Below are 19,287 nucleotides of genomic sequence, written 5' to 3'. Positions count from 1 at the left end.
AATGTCTGAAACTAGAAAGACTCACAATATCAAGTGTATGTGAGGATGTGGAGTAACTCTCCAGAATACTCATGTTCCTGGCAGAAATGTCAGGAAAGAAAAGAAATTCTGGACATCAATTTGGCAGTTTCTTGTGAAGTTAAATATGTATTTAGTATATGACCCAGCAGTTCCACTCCTATGCATTTACTGAGAAGAAACTAAAACATATGTCCACACACAGACTTGTACATGAGTGTTCATAGCAGCTTTATTTGTAATATATAAAAACTGGAAAAAATAGAAATGTCTATCAACAGATATTATGGGTAAACAAATTTTGACATATTCACACAATACCAGTCAGAAATAGGAATGAAGTATTGATACATAAAACATGAATGAATTTCAAAATTATGCTGAATGAAAGAAGCCAGACAGAAAAGAGTATATACTGTATGTTCATTTATATATAATTCTAGACAATACAAACTATTTTATAGTTGACAGGAGTGGTTTGGAGAGGGTGGAGGAGGATCATGATGGGGTATGAGGGACTGTTTCATAGTGATAGACATGCTCACATCTTGATTGTGGTGATGACTTCATGGGGGTGTACATATGTCAAAACCTTAACTTCTTGTGGTTTGTTGTATGTAAATTTTACCCTCATAAAATTGACTTAAAAAGTGAAAAAGTCAGCTATCATTAACCTTTTCTTCTCTTTGGTTACCCTCTTTCTTAGTATATTTGATATATCTGACTTTATATGTATTACTTTCAGATGATTCATTCCGGACTCGTAATGCCAGTAGTGTTCCACCTTCCTTTTCTCCTAATACTCCCTTACCAAGTACTTCCCGTGGGACAGGTAACTCAGTTGATCCCAAGAGCAGTGGAAGTAAAGATACACAACCACGGAAGGCTACCTTGTAAGTAATCAAGTGATGTCAGACTGAGTGTATTATCCTACTCTTTTTCTCAACAGACTTTCCTTCCCACTTAAGTACTTTCCAAAGAATAGAAAATGTCTATAATGAGAAAATGTTATAAATTAAAGGGTATTACTGTCACATGTGACTCTGTTATGTTAGTTTATATAGAATAACTTACATTTGGCAAAGGCATTGTAACCTTAGGAAATCAACAGGAAACATTTAAATGGCTCCCACTAATATCTGAAATCTAATTTTTTTCTATGAAATGTTTACATTTAGGGAATTTGTCTCTAAGAAGGCATCCCTTTAAACACCTAGCTTAAGGATATGGTATTTAATCACCCAGTGTGCAGAAAGATGGGTACAGCTGATGTCACGTTAAGAAATAAGTGGCAGCATGGAACCCAGAATTGTGAGTTCAGTAAACTGGAGAGGTTTACAGACTATACTTATGTCTTGAAGTTGAAGTTATAAAGGGCCTCCATTTTCCTTTTCCCCCATGATTCCTTTTGATGTGCTATTTGTATCTTGTTTGATTTGTTGAAGTCTTTCTTTTAGCTTAAATATTTAAGAAAGGGGTACCATAAAAATCACCTTGATAAGAGACTGTATCAAGTTATAAATGATTCTGCCAGGATACCCAAACCGTAGTTACAAGTTAGCTATTTCATATAGGACACCTGAACCTTCTGGTTGGAACAGACTTTTAACAATATTTAAATGTTCTTTTAAACATATTTTAGTGAATGCATGGGCATTTTTGAATAAAGTTTCTTAAATGCATTCTTTTGCAAAAACTCTGTGCTGGAGTCCCTTTTAGGATCTGATTTAGGCTGTTTTGCATTGCTATAAAGAAATACCTGGGCTGGGTAATTTATGAAGAAAAGAGGTTTAATTGGCTCATAGTTCTGCAGACTTCACAGGAAGCATAGCGGCATCTGCTTCTGGGGAAGCTTCAGGAGGCTTATTATCCTGCTAGATGGCGAAGCAGGAGCAGGCACATCACATGGTAAAAGTAGGAGCAGGAGAGAGAGAGAGTGGGGTTGGGGGAGGTGCCACACACTTTTAAATGATCAGATCTTGCGAGAACTCACTATCACAAAGAAAACACAAAGCCATGAGGGATCAGCCCCCATGATCCAAATACCTCCCACCAGGCCCCACCTCTAGCATTGTGGATTACAATTCAACATGAGATTTGGGCAGGGACAAACATCCAAACTATATGTATTCCAAAGTTTAATTGGTCGTTGGGTATATGCCCAACTTCATTCAAAATTTAGAAATAAGTTTAGAAATAAATTTATTGACTAGCGCTCACGGAAAGAGAACCAATGTACTATTACAAAAACATAATAGTAATAGAAAAAAATGAACATTGATATTACAGGTTAGTGTCAATGCAGAGTGTACTTTTATTTACAGAGAGTGCTGTTTAGCTATACAGTTATTGCTCCCATGATTATACTATGGAAGTTCCACTTAAAAGTCATGAAAGGTCCAGGTGCAGTGGCTCATGCCTGTAATCCCAACAATTTGGGAGGCCAAGGCAGGTAGATTATCTGAGGTCAGGAGTTTGAGACCAGCCTGGCCAACATGGTGAAACCCTGCCTCTACTAAAAAAATACAAAAATTAGCCAAGCGTGGTGTCGTGCTCCTGTAATCCCAGCTACTCAGGAGGCTGAGGCAGGAGAATCGCTTCAACTCGGGAGGCAGAGGTTGCGGTGAGCTGAGATCGCGCCACTGCACTCCGGCCTGGGCAACAAGAGTGAAACTCCGTCTCAAAAAAAAAAAAAAAAAAAAAAAAAGTGATGAAAACAGAGGCAGGACACGGTAATGGTGTATAGAGAGCCTTGTGTGTCTTGTTCCCAGCAGCAGCTAAGTGGCTGTGCAAAGTTCAGCTCAGTGCACTGACCCTCACTGTGCATATCTGTCACATGACAGGGCCGCCTCATGGTTCCTCCTTCTTTAAGGTGCCTTCTAGCTCTGGCATCCTGAAATCCTCTTGTTATTTATTTTTTTTTTTTTTTTTTTGAGACAGAGTCTCGCTCTGTCACCCAGGCTGGAGTGCAGTGGTGCAATCTCAGCTCACTGCAAGCTCCGCCTCCTGGGTTTACGCCATTCTCCTGCCTCAGCCTCCCGAGTAGCTGGGACTACAGGCACCCACCACTTCGCCCGGCTAGTTTTTTTTTGTATTTTTTAGTAGAAACGGGGTTTCACCGTGTTAGCCAGGATGGTCTCGATTTCCTGACCTTGTGATCTGCTCGTCTCGGCCTCCCAAAGTGCTGGGATTATAGGCTTGAGGCACCGCGCCCGACCCTGAAATCCTCTTTATTACCCTAAACCCTCTTCCTCAGAAAAGATTGCCCTGAAATTCTTCTGTTGAAGAGCATATTTAGTAACATCAAAAGTAATGTATTCTCTTGTCCACTTATTATTTTTCTAAATGCCATAGGCATTTTTTACAGTAAAGACTGTTGAAACCCAGTATATTTATGGCAGTTCTCCTTTATTTCAGATTACTCTCTTTATCTGTTCTTTCATTGTTGAGCATGCTTTTCCTTTTCATAGACTGAATTTTTTCTTGTTCAACATACATAGTATGTAGTTATTTATATAATTTATATATGTATAAATGATTAAAAAGTGAATCTAGAAACAAACATTTTGATAACAAATCATATCAGGTTTAGTCTTTTCTGATTCTAAAGGAGGCATGTTGATATCCACAGTTGCTTTTTTAACTTGTGACTGGATATACAAGTTTGTAATTATATTTCCATCTGATGTGGCACTTATATGGATCTCTCTTGAGTGCACACTGCCACATGACTGGATGGGTGATGATATCCATATTGGTCTTTCTTCTGTAAAATAGTATCCACTATTCAAAACAGGCCATATCCAAATGAAAATACATTCTTTTCATTTAAAATAAGCCTGTGAGGTGATTTTGGAAAGTATAAATTATCTCAATTTTTGCTTCTCAAATTCTATGCAATACATTCCTCAGCTTTTCAGTGTCATTGAGATGACACATTTGGTATTTAGGAATATTAGTGTCTTAAAGGAAGCACAGGTATGTATTATATCTTGTCTCTTAAGGCAGTTCATATATTTATGCCTGTGTCACTTCCATTATGGTTATACAGAATTTAAAATGTAGGAAAAGATGAATTAAATTGAATACTATGTTATATATACACAGAATTTTTGGCAAGTAAAGATAATTCCAAGTAATCTTTAATGTGTAATTCATTTTTTCCATTAATCAGACTTCTCATGTATTAGATTTATTCAAAGTAGAGTATCTATATATTTTTAATTTACTTTGTACACATAATAACATTTTTCATATTTTTTTCTTTTTCTCCCTTTCTTATTCCCTCCTTCCCCACTCTCCCTCTCTTCCTTCATTTCTTTCTTCCCAAAGAAAATCCAGAAAATCCAATCCTTAAATCAACTGCTTGATGAAGGAGGCAAAACAAAGGCAGCAGAAGATAATGTGGTTGGTGCACAAAAGCTAAAGCAATGGTTGGGGCTTTGTTTTTAGGTTTTGGGGTCTTTTTTTGTTGTTGTTAATGAGTGGAAAGAGAGACATAATGACAGCTGATGTTAAACTTTCCATATTTCAAATTAGATTCCCTAGGAGGTATAATATATATTTCTTGAGTAATAATGTGGTTACAGAATTCCAGTGTTATAGTGAAGTGTAATGAAAAACATCTCTAGGTATGTGCTTTAACCACTGCCGTAAAAGAGACAAGTCTGCATTTATTTGTGCAGGAAACCAGCTATTTAATTGTTCTAAAGTTTTAGCATTTAAAAATCGTATGAAAGTCTACATCAGCTGAAATCGTCCTAGCTTCATAATCACTTGGAGGGGGACTTGGAAGGTAAGAAAGATACTGCATTTTCTCATGACTCTCCAAGCCCACTTGAAAAGTCACACTGAAAGGATGCAAATAGCCGTCTGCGATTTTGGCAGCCCTCCGGATTGTGGTGTCAATATGTTGTACCCGGACATTCCCAAATTTAAATTTGGCAATGAAAATTCCACAAAGATTTCTGATAACTTTGAGCTATAAATACCTTAAAAATAATAGATTGATGATTTTCTTTATTTCCTAGAGAATTTATTTTATAAATACTTTGTTTACATTTTAGATTGTATTTGTCCTTATATAATTTAAAATGATGAATCTAGTCTGAATCAGCTGTTATTCCAAGCTATCATGCTTAAGCTATGTCAACAGCATTTATTTGTACTAATGCTAATATTTCCATCAAAATTTGCCTGTGGAATATATACAGTTCTTAATTTTAAACTGTCAGTTCTTGAGATATACTGTATGAAGCTATTGTCAGCTTCTCTATTTCAAAATGCAATCAGCATATAACTATATTGATATTAGAAAATATTTGTTTTTTAAAATGTATCGATGTATGATAAAGATGATCTAATTTGTGAATGCATATGCGTGTGTGGTTCCTTTTTATAATGTGAAATAATGAATAATGAATTTACTCAAAATAAAACATAGGTTAATGAGATACCTGTGTTTGTGAAAAAAGTTTTAAATACTCTCCTGCAGTTTTTATTCTATAATTAAAGAGTAAGATAGTTCAGTTTTAGGTAGTGAAAAAAAGAAATATACCAGTGTCAACTATAAGAGCATAGTTACTCAGTGTGAGACCTTTTCATGCCATTTGTTTTCCTTTTTCCATCCATATGGCTTCTTTTTTGGCTATTTTTAGTGATTCTTCATAATATCCTTTGCCAAAGGACAACCAGGTAAATGGAATTGTTACTACTCGTTTTGTCAGTAGTTAAAATTCAGTAGGTATGAGAAATTTGACAGTACTGGTTAAAGTAATCAGTACACTCGCTGTGGATTTCATTTAACTGTTTTCATCATGTCTCCTACTAGCACCAATAATGTGGAACTGAATATATTAAGATCTGGAGAATTTGGTACAGAATGAGACATCAAAATTGCATCAGTTTTTTTTGGTGCTTTGATTCATAGCATTCTATTAATTTAATAAAATGGAGAATTTCAATTTATTTGTTATAATAAATTTAGCAGAATTATAAGCTTTTACTTTCCCATGATGCAAATGGGAGAAGGGAAACTGATTTGACAGAGAAAAACTACTGCTTATAAAGTTCAGGAATGTAGGGCAGTCAATTGCAATCTTAGTCCTAGGTATTAAATTATCAAACCGTTAATCAAAATTACTTTTGGAAGTTTTTAACAGAACATGACATTTCCTAAAATCTTTGAAATATTTGTTAAAATTATATTTCCAAGGACAGATATGTAGAAACAGGATAAAAAGCAAATTAGTGACAGTTATGAATATCTACATGTATCTCCATTTATATCAAAAACAAGATGGATACTTTTGTGAAAACTCTCAGTTTAACAACTTATCAAATTAATCCTTTAAACGAGTTGTATGGCAGAGAAAAATCTCCCTCCATCTGTAGCTGTCGGGAAAAGGGACATCTTCATCATCATTTTGTTAATTACTAAAACTTGCATTTTAAGAATAAGTCCAAGAATTTCACTAGTTAGCCTTACAGCTAACTGTAGAGCTCACTGTTACTCCAGAAATGGAGATAGGTCTATAAAGGATTTACCATATAGAGGTTAAATAAGGAGCACATGAAATTTTTCTTTATAACCTCATACACATTTAAAAAAATCATTTCTATTATTTGACTTCCTAAGCTTGAATATCTTAGTCTGGAGATGAGTCAGTTTTGCCATACAATTAGTGGATATATGAGAAATCTTTGAATTGAAATGAAACAGGCTCTTCAACTGGAGTAGAAGTTTTACAATGAGGATAAAATGAATTAGATTAAGTCAGTAACCTGTTCTCAGTTGTTACAGCATGTATGTGTGAGAATGTGTGGTTGAGTGTGTCTGTGTAGGAACAATTTTTAAGACTCGACACTTGGCCAGGTGTGGTGTCTCACACCTGTAATCCCAGCTTTGGGAGGCTGAGGTGGGTGGATCACAAGGTCAGGAGATCAAGACAATCCTGGTTAACATGGTGAAACCCTGTCTCTACTTAAAATACAAAAAATTAGCCGGGTGTGGTGGTAGACGCCTGTAGTCCCAGCTACTTGGGATGCTGAGGCAGGAGAATGCCATGAACCTGGGAGGCAGAGGTTGCAGTGAGCCGAGATCGTGCCATTGCACTCCAGCCTGGGCGACAGAGCAAGACTCCGTCTCAAAAACAAAACAAAACAAAAAAACTCAACACTTACATATAGTGAAGACTTGTACATTGTTAAGATTTTCCCCGCTCAGTTGGAAACCCCGAATTTGTGTGTGTGTGTATTTGTGTGAGGTAAATTACATTTTTTATTGGTCTGCATTTTTCTGTCATGCCTGTGTACTCGGGAAATCTGAAACTGAGTGTCTTAGGAACTTCTTAAAGCAAATATGGGGGAACATTAAAAAGTATATTTAAAACATAGAATAGGTCCATTTTCTACCTTAAAGAGTAGTGTGTTAAATACAATGATTATGCTGTTGTTGCTTTGCAGTGTATATGGTGGGAAGAAGGCAGGAGTTTGTTATCTGCATGCTGTATGAATCCTTCAATAATAATGTACCTTTTTATAACTGGGTTTGGCCATATTGATTTCAGTGAGTATTATGCTCTCACAGACTTAATTTTCCAGATTTCATCTCTTAAAAGTGGGAAATTTGACTGGATTCTACTTTATTCCTCTACTATTTTTCCACAAACAAATCTGACTAATTGAACACAAACAGGGTGACTTAAGAATGTCAGTTAGAGTTAGTCCTCTGTCTTTGGCCCTCCAGGGCCTAGAATTGCCTGTCCCTTCATAAGTGTCAATTAGTGCTGTTGGAATGAATACAGGAATGAATTTTATTTTATTAATATGCAGTCTAAGTACTGACTTTTCATCATTCCAAAACCTGGAATTCCAAAACCTGGAATGATGAAAAGACTGTATTTAGGCTGCATATTAATATTATTACCTATTCACATTACTCTGGATTATATTAAATAATCAATAAATGAATTTTAGATTTTTTTAAACATTAGATAGCAGACAGACAGAAATCCAATTAGGCATTTAACATAGTTGACACTGTAAGTTAGCTCTATTCAGGATTCTCTGAATATGGTCTTTTCTGTTTCTGTGACAGAAAATGACTGCCTAAGGAAGATCAGGGATATTTACAATTTCCCTTTTCACCCTGGGACAAAGTTTGTGCTTATATTCTGTTTAACCCCCATGGGTAGCTATAGTTCATGCTGTTTACCTGGTCCCCGTCAGATGTTTTAGATGGAAGGAAGGAAGAGTAAAAGGGCTTGGGGACTAGACTCAGGAAAGGTAGGCCTCTGACTCTGCCATTCTCACACTGGAAGACCTTGGACAAGTGTTTTCTTCCCACTGGTATATAAGGTATGACTTATCCACTAGATGCAGAAGACACAGTGCCTAAGGCCGACAGTACTGTAAGGGCCCACGAAGGTGTTTTACTTATCGCCATATGCTAGACAAATAACTTTGAAGCCAGTTACGCAATTTCAAAAGACGAATATATTCATCTTTCTACCAATGCAGCCATAAAACATATATATCTTCATGAAGGAAAGGAGTCTACGAGGTTAAAAGTGCCTAGGGCCCATGAAAGTAAGAATGTGGACCTGTTTCTGGGTCCCTCTTTCTTTCTTTTGTAAAATGAAGGTATTGAACTAGATGATCTGTGGTTCAGCCAATGCCTCTGCCAAGCGATTTGATGCACCATGGAAGTAGATGCTGTGATCAGGACTGATTAGAGCTATTTTTCTTCTGATGTCATCAGCAATTATTATGACTCCATAATAGATTAAAATAAAACACTTATGTTGCACCAGAGAGAAGTAAAGAGAGAGAAGCACATGACTCAAGGAGATAAAGCCCAAAGGCTTTATCTCGACATAGTGTTCTCATCTACAACTTTTTAAAAATCCAAATATGTGAGCAACAGAGAAAAGATATTCTACCCAGCTAGTCTTCAGCCAAATAACTAAGGCTGTTAGAAACAGGCTTAAAATACCAGACGGATTACACAAACATCTTTAAAAAAAAATCAATGTAATGCTTTTGTAGTAGTCCTCCCTTATCCATGGTTTTGCTTTCTGTAGTCTCAGTTAACTGTGGTCAACCATGGTCTGAAAACATTAAATGAAAAATTCCAGAAATAAACAATCTAAAAGTTTTAAGTGGCATGCCATTCTGAGTAGTGGGATGGAATCTTGCATCGTCCTGCTCTGTCCCACCCAGGATGTGAATTCTCCCCTTGCCCAATGTCTCCACACTGTCTGTGCTCCTCGCCTGTGAGTCACTTAGTAGCCTTCTCTATAGTCAGTTTGACTGTTAGGGTATTGCAGTGCCTGCATTCAAGTAACTTGTTTTACTTAATGTTGTTATTATTGTTGTTAATCTCTTACTGTGCCTAATTTATAAATTAAACTTTATCATAGGTATGTATGTGTAGGAAACAATATATATAAGGTTCAGCACTGTCCACCATTTCAGGCATCCGCTGGGGGTCTTTGAATGTATACCCCTCAGATAAGTGGGGACTACTATATTTGAGAACACCCTAAACTAGTTAAGAACAAAAGGAACACTCTCCCCTGCCATCCATTGCTGGTATCCTGTGTGGATTTGATACCTCAGATTCAGCATCTACTGCAGCACGAAGTGCTTATGCACGTCCTGAATTATAGGAGAGTCGGATTCACCACCCTTCCCAGAAACAGAAGCATTCCAGAGGTTTCTTCATAGATCATGAAATGAAATGGCCGGTTCACTTTGATGACAGGAGGCATGGAATAAGCAATAATTTCTGACAAGGTTCCTGCCACTGCCTCAGTGCCCCTTTCATCAACTTCAATCACTGTTCTTTGTAAAACCTGGAAAAGGAAATAGTGTGAAAAACCATTTGTGTGGCAGTGCAAAGGAGGAATTAAATGAGCCCCTTGAAATTCTTCACAGTGGTCCTACCCATGGGATCATGCTACTGGGATTTAGTGGAGCAGGCCCATCTACATTAAGAGCAGTGGTCTGGGGTTTCACCAGGGACTGCACAGGAGTCTCCAACAATACCAGAAGACCTCAGGAACCCAATGTGAAGTATTGTGGAATATGTGAAACACATTCCAGGCGTGGACTCAGGATGCACTCATGCATCAAATCTTTATTGAGCGTGTGCTTTATACTACTAATTGTTGAGCTGAGCTGGTGCTCCTAAAAGGTTTTCAAGCTGCCTGGATCCCTTGAGTCCTCTGACTTTCCTTTTTGGCAGGCAAGGTGGAGGCAGGGAATGGCTAGTCTTCCGTATCAGCTTCCCAGCACCTGGTACTACTCTGAGGCATTTTCTGGGCCAAGCCCAGGGGTCCCTGGAGCCTTCCTGAATTCTGGCTGCCTATATTGTGGCCGCTTGCTATGTTTGGGAGACCCTTTTTCACAGAAACAGGATGTGATATGAGTGATGTACCTATATAATTACTGTGTTATAATAGAGAATAAAAACATACACTGATTTTCACTCCAGAAAATTCCCTAATTTCCTAGAGGAAAATTAACTCTCCAGAGCAAACAGAGGGAGAATATTTAATGGTTTACAATTTAAATTTCATGATGACCCTTTGTAAATGAGCAGTGCGTTTCAGTTTTTCATGTGTTCATAGCAGAAACACTTTCAGGTGCTGGTCTGCAGGGTTGTTTTATTTAATTGTCTTATGTCTCTTGAGGTGGTAAAACCTGATTCCAGGCCACGGTTACCCTACTGTGTCCTACTTAAGTGGATGCCATTTTTAGTCTCTCTTGGAATTGAAAATTGCAATTGTAAGAGAAAATATTAGCCAAACCACACAACTAAGGAAGAATGTAGAGAGATGTAGCTGCCATTTGGAAATGTGTGGGAGCATTTTTATAGTGATGACTGGAGTTTCCTACTGGCATTAGTGAACATGGGTCAGCAGTGCTAACCAGTTCCCTGCAACATGCACAACTGCTCTGAACAACAAGCAGTTCCCCTCAAAACCAAGAACCTTTCCACTGAGAAACACTGAGTAACTGAAGGGATTCTATGTGGATGGTGACTAAATTTGTTCTTAGTTTTAGAAATAGAACTAGGACCAAAAAGTATGAGGTAGAAGTTACAGGTCTCTCTCTCTCTCTCTCTCTCTCTCTCTCTCTCTCTCTCTCTATATATATATATATATATATATATATATATATATATATATATATATATATATATGTATGTATGTATGTATATATGTATGTGTATATATACACATATACATATACATATATATATATAAACAATTTTAGCTATTGTGGATTAGACAGCTTTTCAAAGAAATGGTGAGTTTGCTGTCACTGGAAGCATGAAGAGGAAGAGACAGAAGTTGGAGGGCTATTTCATAGGGCTATGGAGGGGATTTCCACAAGGAGGGAGAAGTTGGGCTAGATGATGTCTAGGGGTTTCTTTCATTGTAAAGGTGGTGTAATTTCATGAACTATTCAAGTTGTATTCAACGTAAATGATGACGTATCTGTAAACCAGTTCTATTTCAGGGGCAAATTTCTCCCTGAGCACTTAAGCAGAAGGAGAGAGGTCTACTTAAAATAAATTAGTTGAAAAGGTATTTTAATAAAGTTGCTTGAAATTCTTAAAACATCCAACCTGGGTGCTATTTCAAGTATTTGGGATGTAAATATAATTTTCCACTACACTTAGGTATTTTATCAAAGTTAAATGGTTTGTAAAAACATTTGTTTTGGTGACATTTCATGCTGAGGTTGGGCTCTGATGAAAGATCCTGACTTACCCTGGATACTTGGAGATTTCTTCCAGTAGCTGAGAGTTCACTAAGGTCAGCCCAGGGTGAGAAGATTCTTCTGATTCCCATCTGCTTAAGCAGCTCATGCATCTCATACTTCTGATCTAGCTTGAACTTTGGAAAGAAAACTTCCATGTTTCTGTGGTACGAGAACAGATAATGGTGAAATGTAGACAAAGCCATAGTCTATGGACACCAAAAAGGTCACAATTTTTGTTCTTTAAGATTGTTTCCATTAATGAGTCTTTCAGTTGACTATGAAGTTCATGCCATTCTTTTACAATTTCCTATTTCAGGGAAAATATTTCTAGCTTATCAAATAGTACTTCAGCTTCAGGGAACGAGTTTTATTCCTCAGCCAATGACTCACATTTTCTTTAGCAAAGTACTTATGTGTTCATTTCCCTATGTTTTAAAAACAACCTGAGATAACAGCTGCTTTCAGCAACCCTGCAGACTCCTGGATGATGACTGTTTTCAGCTCCTGGATTCTGCAGACCCAAGGAGTCTGGGGATGGATGGGAAGGGGAACAAAGAAAACTTTAAACCTCTCCCCATCTTTAGCCAGAGAAACTCTGATACCATCTATTTTGTATACTGGAGTCCTCCTTTGAAAATATGTTGCTTGGAAAGATGAGTTCTGTGGCTCAAAAAAAAAATAATTGAGGACATGACGTATCTTGAAGATTAATTTATAAAGTTATTCATTCAGCAAACATTTCTTGAGGGCTTATGATGTTTGGGGTTCTTTGTTAGGTGCTAAGATATGAAGAAAAATGAAAGAAGAATAATGAAAATAAAACTAACCCCAGGGACCTTTAGCTGGACTCGTCTCTGCCAAAATCTGAGTCACGGGATTCAGAAGCCATAGCCATGGAATTTATATTGCAGCCATTTTCATTGTACTCCAATAGGTGTATTAACTTACTGGGCAGACATTTGAGTGCCCACTCTGATTTCTGTTCCTCTCCTCTCTATGTACAGACCCCAACCCTGTCATGCGTCTAGATTCTAGTTCTATGATGATGACTGAATTTATATCTCCGGCCTGGACCTCACCCTAGACTCCAGATCCACCTGTCGTCTTGACATCTCAACTTGGATGTCTAATAGATATTTCTGATCTAAGTGTTTAAGAGTGAACTTCTGCACTTACCCCAGAACAGTTCCTCCCCATTTCAGTAAATGGCAAATCTGTCCTTCCAGTTGCTAAGGCCAAAAACTTTGCAATCACCTTTGACACCTCTCTCACCCACATGCAGTCCGTTAGCAGATCCTGCCAACTCTCACTTCCTGATAGATCCAGAATCCAGCAACTTCTCATCACTTCCACTACCACTACCACCACCGCAGTCCAGGTAGGAGCATCTCTACCTGGATTGCTAGTAACCTTCTAACCAGTCTCCCTTGCTTCCATCCTTACCCCCTAGTATCTTTTATCAACACAGGAGCTTATGTGATCCTTTAAAAACAGAAGTCAAATCAGGTTGCTCCTCTACTCAGAACCATCCAGTGGCTTGCTGCCTCTCCCAGGAAAAGCCCAAGTCTTTTCTGGGGACTGTAAGGTGGGATCCTGGTGACTGGGCCCCTGGTTCCACTCTGATCTCATCTTCAACTGCTGAAGCTCCACTTGCCTCCTTGCTCTTCTTCAAACCCACCAGGTACACTCCCATTCCAGAACTTGTACGATTCTGCCTGTAACATAACATTTCTCTCCCCGAATATATCCACATGGTTTATCCTTCATCTTCAGATGTTTGCTTACTGTTACCTTCTTGGAGTGGCCTTCCCTAACCTCCATCTGCATCCTGATGATGCTCCCTGTTCCCTTCCCTGCATTATTACCTATTTTTAATTTGTTCTTTGTCTTCCTTCAATAGAATGTAAGCTCCATGAGGGCAGACTAATTTTTCCTGTTTTGTTTGCTGATGAATTCCTGGCATCATACTTTTATCACGGTAGCAGAACGTGAAATACTGGTGGACTCAATGAATGATCAGCCAGGCACTCTGTGACAGATGTTGGGGATAGAGTGGAAAAAAAGACAAATGCTGCCCTGCCCTCAGGAAGCTTATAGCTCACTGGAGGAGATGGGCATTAAACCACAGTGCATTCAACGAAATTCTGCTGAGTGTTTGCAAGTATGGAAAGGTAGAGTTTGTATAGGATGTGGGCAAGAGTTGTACCTGGTTTTCATGTTTCTGAGCCATGTCTCCACCAAGTCTGTGGTCAGGTAGTCTTCAAGAGCGAGGTGGTCATCCATTTTCTCCATGAGGACCACCAGCATGGTGGCATTTCCTTGGTAGGGCAGTTTGAGGACATGACAATGAAAATTCTTGTCAAAGGTGGAGGCAAACTTGCCTGCACCATACATCATGGACACCTTAATGGTCTTGTACTTGTCTAGGTGGAAAGTGTCGGCTTCGGTGAAGACAGGGTCAAATGGGGTCAGCCATTTCCCTGAACAAGTGAGAGAAGAACTCATTGCAGAAATCCCCTCTTTGAAAAGCATTGTTCTTGCTCAAATAATAAAGAGGGAACCTTCTATCTCACTTCTCATTCCAAGGCGTTCCCTAATTGGGTTTGCTTTTCCACAGCTCAGGCAGGCAAAATAAATTTCCCCAAAATAGCTTTTCCCCGGCCTCTAGCCCAGCTAACAAAATACAGCTCCACTTGCAGGCCCTATTGGGAATCGCACACGAAAGCAGGGAAATGTTTCCTAACAATCCCTGGCTTCCCTCATTGTCCTGGACCCGAACAAAATCCACAGTCTTTCCCTCATAGTTGGCTCCAGCTTAGAGAAAAGCCTTTGCCTGGCACCTCTGACTGCCACTTTGTCTCATTCACACCAGGCACAAGCACATGCAGAGTCCAAGGTGGCAGGAGTGACACTTCTCACTTACCCACTGTTTAATGTGGTTCTGAGAGAAGGCCCCACAATGCAGAGGCCACCAGCAGGCAGGTACATGACTCTCCACACAAATGTCTGCCCTGGGGGTGTGGCCTGGCTGGTTGTAAAGTGGCTTCCCCTGCCGGGGCTTTGCAAGTCTGGTGCCAGCTCTGCGAAAGTGGCATCCAGCCCATATCTAGTACCCCATTAGGGAGGCAGGGCTGGACAGAACCTAGGATCAGGAGGTCAGGAGGTTCTTGTTTGGGTTTTGCCTCTGCCACTTATTGTGTGAGCTTGATCAGGCTAACCTGTGAGCTGCTTTGGTCTTTAGAAAGGAGACAACAACTCCTGCTCTACCTGCTGATTGACAGTTAGGAAGAACAAGTAAACCATAGATACTCAGTGTCTGCTATGTGCCAAGTCCATCTGGGCACTTTACATTCATTGTCTCATTTAACCTCTAACTCTATAGTAGGTGGAGTGTCACTATTTTCTATAATAAGAATCTAAGGGCAGAGAGCTGGTCAAAAAAGTAAAAATGAAGGAGCAATGATTCACTTCTAAATCCCCCAGATAATCCCCCCACCTCCCTCTTTTTGGAATGACCCTGTGCTTCTGAACATCAGAGGGGAGCTGTGTAGAGTACTTTGAAAATTATAAGGACTACAAGCACATAGGATGCCAGGGCAGGACCTCAAGTGACTGTTCAATATGTGTATCAACCTGTATTTGAAACCTGAAAACACATTCATAGAAAATCATTTAGCGTTAACCCTATGCTGGCCTAACGGAAGGAAAGGGAGAGACAGTTGTAGGACCCTGTGGCCTTGGGAGAGCAGAATATTATCAAAGTACCTTTGAACAAGATGTAATCCACAAGAATTAATTTGGTTTCAGGATAAATCTCATCAAACAGCTTGGGAATTTTCCCCTGAGTCTCTTTGTTAATGTAATGATTCATGAGCCTTTTGGCCTGTGAGGCATTGTGAAAATTCATAAGCACACACTCTGTATCAAAATACCTCTTGGATAAATTGAGGAAGAGCTCTTTGACATCAAAATCCTTGTGGATGAAGGCAAAACTCCCCTGTGTGAGGCCCAGTTCCAAGTTGTGGGAGAGGGTCTCTCTGAGTCCCTTAAAGAGGGAGGGCAGGAGCCCGGGCTTGGTGGTGTTCAGGGACTGCAAGTGGAGCCCTGTCTTGATCTGGGCTTTGGTCGGCCCTGTGGCCCCCAGCATCAAGCCTGCCATGGCCAAGGACACGCCAAATGGAGAGAAGACCATGTTGCCATCGTGCCTCATGGAGATCTTTCGCAGCAGGCTGAATCCGAAGTTTGAAGTCTCCTTGGCAAGCTGCTGCCCACTAGCTATCAGCCAGGCTTTCTCCTCCTCACCGGCCTTCTCGCTGGCCTCCTCCTCATCCTCCTCTTCCTCCCTGGGAGCCTGCACTACCCCGCCGGTCTGGTTCTGAAGGGCCGGGGCCTCTGGCGACTGAGGACTGGGGGCCAAGCTGGGTACCAACCACACCTGTGCCAGGAGGACGGAGAGCAGGAGGCTTGGCACCACCTTCATGTGGTCGGCTGCAGAGGTCAAGGAGTGCCTCCCTTCAGCTGCAAGACTTCCTGTGGAGAGAAGAGGATAGAGATGGTTTTAATGCCTCCTAAAGTGTCTTAGTGGATAGTAAAAGCTTCTTCAGGGACCCTGCCTCCTTCCTGTGGCTAAGTAGGTTAGCCCTGTCCCAGGGAGACCTGAAGCAAGTGTGGGTGACATTTGCTCACCCAATGAGGGGACATTATTTCACAGAGCAAAACCTCCTCTAGTTCCCATTCCCTGCCCAGCTGTCAGGCAGCTCTCGGTCCTGACCCCTTTTTTATTCATCCCATCTCCTTCCTGAGGGCTAGGGCAAGAGACCTCGCTCTGGGAGCAGGAGGCAGCACAGAAGGTGGGGGTCTGAGCAGGTGGAATCAGGGGTCCTCACACACCTTTCCCTGATCTGCTTCGTTCATTGCCCTGACCCTCCGGCCATCAGGCTGCCCATCCAGATGGGTGGCCGGCCTTGCCCTGTGCCCTCTTTGGCTGGGGATTGGAGTGCCTGCATGCCTGTTAGGCAAGGAAGGGGGAAAGTATTGGAGCTTCCCTGGATTTTTGATCAAAATTCTCTTCGCACTGCACCTCTGCCACACAGTTCCTTGGACGTCTTCCTTCCTTCCTATAGCTGCGGCTCCCAGGTAGCAGGAGGCCCCGCAATTCATACAACCCACTGCTGGGCTCCCTCCACTGTGGCCTCATAGAGCCCTCCCAGCCACCTGGGCTGCCTGCTGGCTCTCACTGCCCCCGGCTGCACAGCGTGGGAGCCACACTTCCTCACCATTCGCTGTCCCCTTCTCTGTTGCCTTTTAGGCTCCCTCCACATCCTTGGACACAGAGCCTGGCTCCTGAACACTTGTATGATTTCCATCCAAATACATGGCTTGGGGCTGGGCTGGGCCACCTGGCTGTGTCCCAACTCAGTTCTGGTGCTGAGCCACACTGCAGGCCTGATCCCAGAGGCTGACTGAGCAGGACCCCCAGGACACCTGCCCTCCCTCATCCTCTCTCTGGGCCCACTGCCCTGGGAGGGTCTGCGTGGGGTCGGCCACCCAGCCCAGTGAGCGCAGGGTGGATGCTGCGGGCCTCATGAGAGTTCCCATCCGCAGAGACCCTTATTCTTGACCAAGGTCACCTGCAGCAAAATGTGACAGGCAGGGAACTCCCAGGCGTCTTCTCCCTGATGCAGGGACTGAGTCCTTATCTATGCGTGGGACAAAACCGCCTCCAGCGCCGGGGCCCAGCATGTTGCTCCTTGTTTAGGCTGAATGGCACCCGAGAATTCAGGGCCTCACTCTGCAGTCTGAACTGCACTCCCCTCTGCCTTAAAGAAGCAGTGAAATACTTCCACTGTGTTTCCCAAAGGACACTGTTGAGGAAACTCTTTTTGACTCTAAATGGCAAGCCTGTGTTCAATAGGTAACTCAAGTATTGTAAATGTTGGGGAAATAGCTCTTTCAGTGTAAACGCAGCCCAGTTTCATGCTTTTATTGTTATGGATTGAATGTGTTCCCCCAGAATTCATAAGTTGAAGCCCTAACCCCCATTGTGATTGCAGTAGAGTTGAGGCCCTTGGGAGGTGATTAGGTTTGGATGAGGTCATGAGGGCAAGGCTCCTGTGATAGCAGTAGTGCTGTTATAAGAAGAGGAGAGACCAGACTTCCCCTCCGCACCTCCTTGCCATGGGAGGACACGGTGAGAAGATGGCCATCTGCAAGCCAAGAAGACGGCCCTCCAGAATCCGGCCACACTGGCCCCCTGACTCGGACTTTCAGCCTCCAAAACTGTGAAAAATCAATGGCTGTTGGAGCCACCCAGTCTGTGGTGTTTTGTTAGAGGAGCCTGAGCTAAGACGATTACGTGGCATCATTTAATGCTACTTTCTACATGAAGACCACACAGAATACTCCTGAATTCAAGGTTAGTTCTCCCTGTCACAGTGGTCGGGAAATTAGCCCAGCACGCCAACCAGATGTCACCGCTTCCAAATGCTGAGTCTTACCTTCCTGTTCTTGAAGCTTGTCCTACAGTCTGCAGAGTGGTAGCCCAGTAATTCCTGGGCGCTCCTGAACAGGTATCCCCTAAGGTCTTTGTAAGGTCTTTGCTCATCTACTCAACCCTTCGAAGTCTAGGCCAGGAGTTCAGGGGGCGCTCCTGGACTAGGACACCATCCAGCATGGTGAGGACGCACCTTCCTAGACAGAGCCCGGGCAGTAAGCAACCACCAGCTCACCCGCCACTTCTCAGCCCTGGGAGAGCACACACCCCTCCTCCCCTCAGCCCTGGGAAGGGGAGCCCTGCTTACTCCGGCAGTGAGTTGCGGTGGGTGAAATACCAAGCCTTTCAAGCCTCTTTCCCTTGGCCTCCTTCCTGCAGAGGATCCCCTTGTGTCTATAATTCACCTCTCACCCCGCTCCAGCTCCTGGTCTGTATGTGCATTCCCCATGGAGTGCAGGATTGAGGCCTTTGCACTGCTCAGCCACGCAGCCCTCACGTTGGAGCCCACCCAGAGATGATACCATCTCTCCCGGTCCCTCCCTAATTAGACTCATTGAAGGTCTCCTGTAACCCACTACCTCTTACCAGTGTGTGGCCTTGGGTCCTGGAAATGTCCTTCATTCAGAGCAGAAACCAAAGCTTCAGCTTTGCAGCTGAGAACCTTCAGCAAATATTTGCTATTCCAAAGTATGATTCCCTGTGGGACGGTTACTGATTAACATCCTGCTTGTGATGGTGGAATTTTCGGAAAACCAAAGACCAAGTGGGAGGCTTCCCATACTCCCCAGCTCCTCCTGTAACCCAGAATACGACCCAAATCCCATCGCGAGAGCTTCTGCCTTGCAACTCAAGGCTTCGCCCCAGTAAGATTCAGCTCCTTCTGGGTGGCACGTTGGGGATTTCTCTTGAGCTGTTCCAGGTGCTGAACACCTCGAGAAAGAAGGCACTGGGGGGTCCCGTGTATGCTTCCTGAGTCCCCAACCCAGTGCTGGACACTGTGG

The 19,287-nt window shown here is 41.8% G+C and overlaps 2 protein-coding genes across 5 annotated transcripts in view; one reads left to right on the top strand and one right to left on the bottom strand.

Moving 5' to 3' along the window:
- Positions 1–5,471, top strand: part of LOC105467503 (protein phosphatase 4 regulatory subunit 4) — a 105,984-nt gene extending 100,513 nt beyond the window's left edge. For 2 of the 3 annotated variants that reach the window (XM_011717127.3, XM_011717128.2), the window contains 2 exons: positions 764–911; positions 4,351–5,471. In XM_011717127.3, the coding sequence (XP_011715429.1) occupies positions 764–911; positions 4,351–4,375 (173 nt within the window). In that variant the 3' untranslated portion in view covers positions 4,376–5,471. The remainder of the gene's footprint in view (positions 1–763; positions 912–4,350) is intronic. The other variant, XM_071099658.1, reaches the window with a different exon arrangement.
- A 67-nt stretch (positions 5,472–5,538) lies between these two features.
- Positions 5,539–18,976, bottom strand: LOC105467501 (serpin family A member 10). 2 transcript variants are annotated; one of them, XM_011717125.3, is made up of 5 exons: positions 18,872–18,976; positions 15,559–16,323; positions 14,000–14,273; positions 11,802–11,952; positions 5,539–9,875 (listed from the first exon to the last, which is right to left on the bottom strand). In XM_011717125.3, the coding sequence occupies exons 2-5, from the start codon at positions 16,271–16,273 to the stop codon at positions 9,684–9,686; spliced, it is 1,332 nt and encodes a 443-aa protein (XP_011715427.2). In that variant the 5' UTR covers positions 16,274–16,323; positions 18,872–18,976; the 3' UTR covers positions 5,539–9,683. The 2 variants fall into 2 exon arrangements, with proteins under 2 accessions (XP_011715427.2, XP_011715428.2); XM_011717126.2 differs by lacking the exon at positions 18,872–18,976 and adding an exon at positions 18,291–18,806.
- Between the last annotated feature and the right edge of the window lie 311 nt (positions 18,977–19,287).

The sequence above is a fragment of the Macaca nemestrina genome, chromosome 7 (genome assembly GCF_043159975.1).
Source record: "Macaca nemestrina isolate mMacNem1 chromosome 7, mMacNem.hap1, whole genome shotgun sequence".
In the NCBI taxonomy this organism is placed as follows: Eukaryota; Metazoa; Chordata; class Mammalia; order Primates; family Cercopithecidae; genus Macaca; species Macaca nemestrina.
The sequence above is the reverse complement of the archived record's forward strand: the minus strand, read 5'-3'. Positions and strand labels throughout refer to the sequence as shown.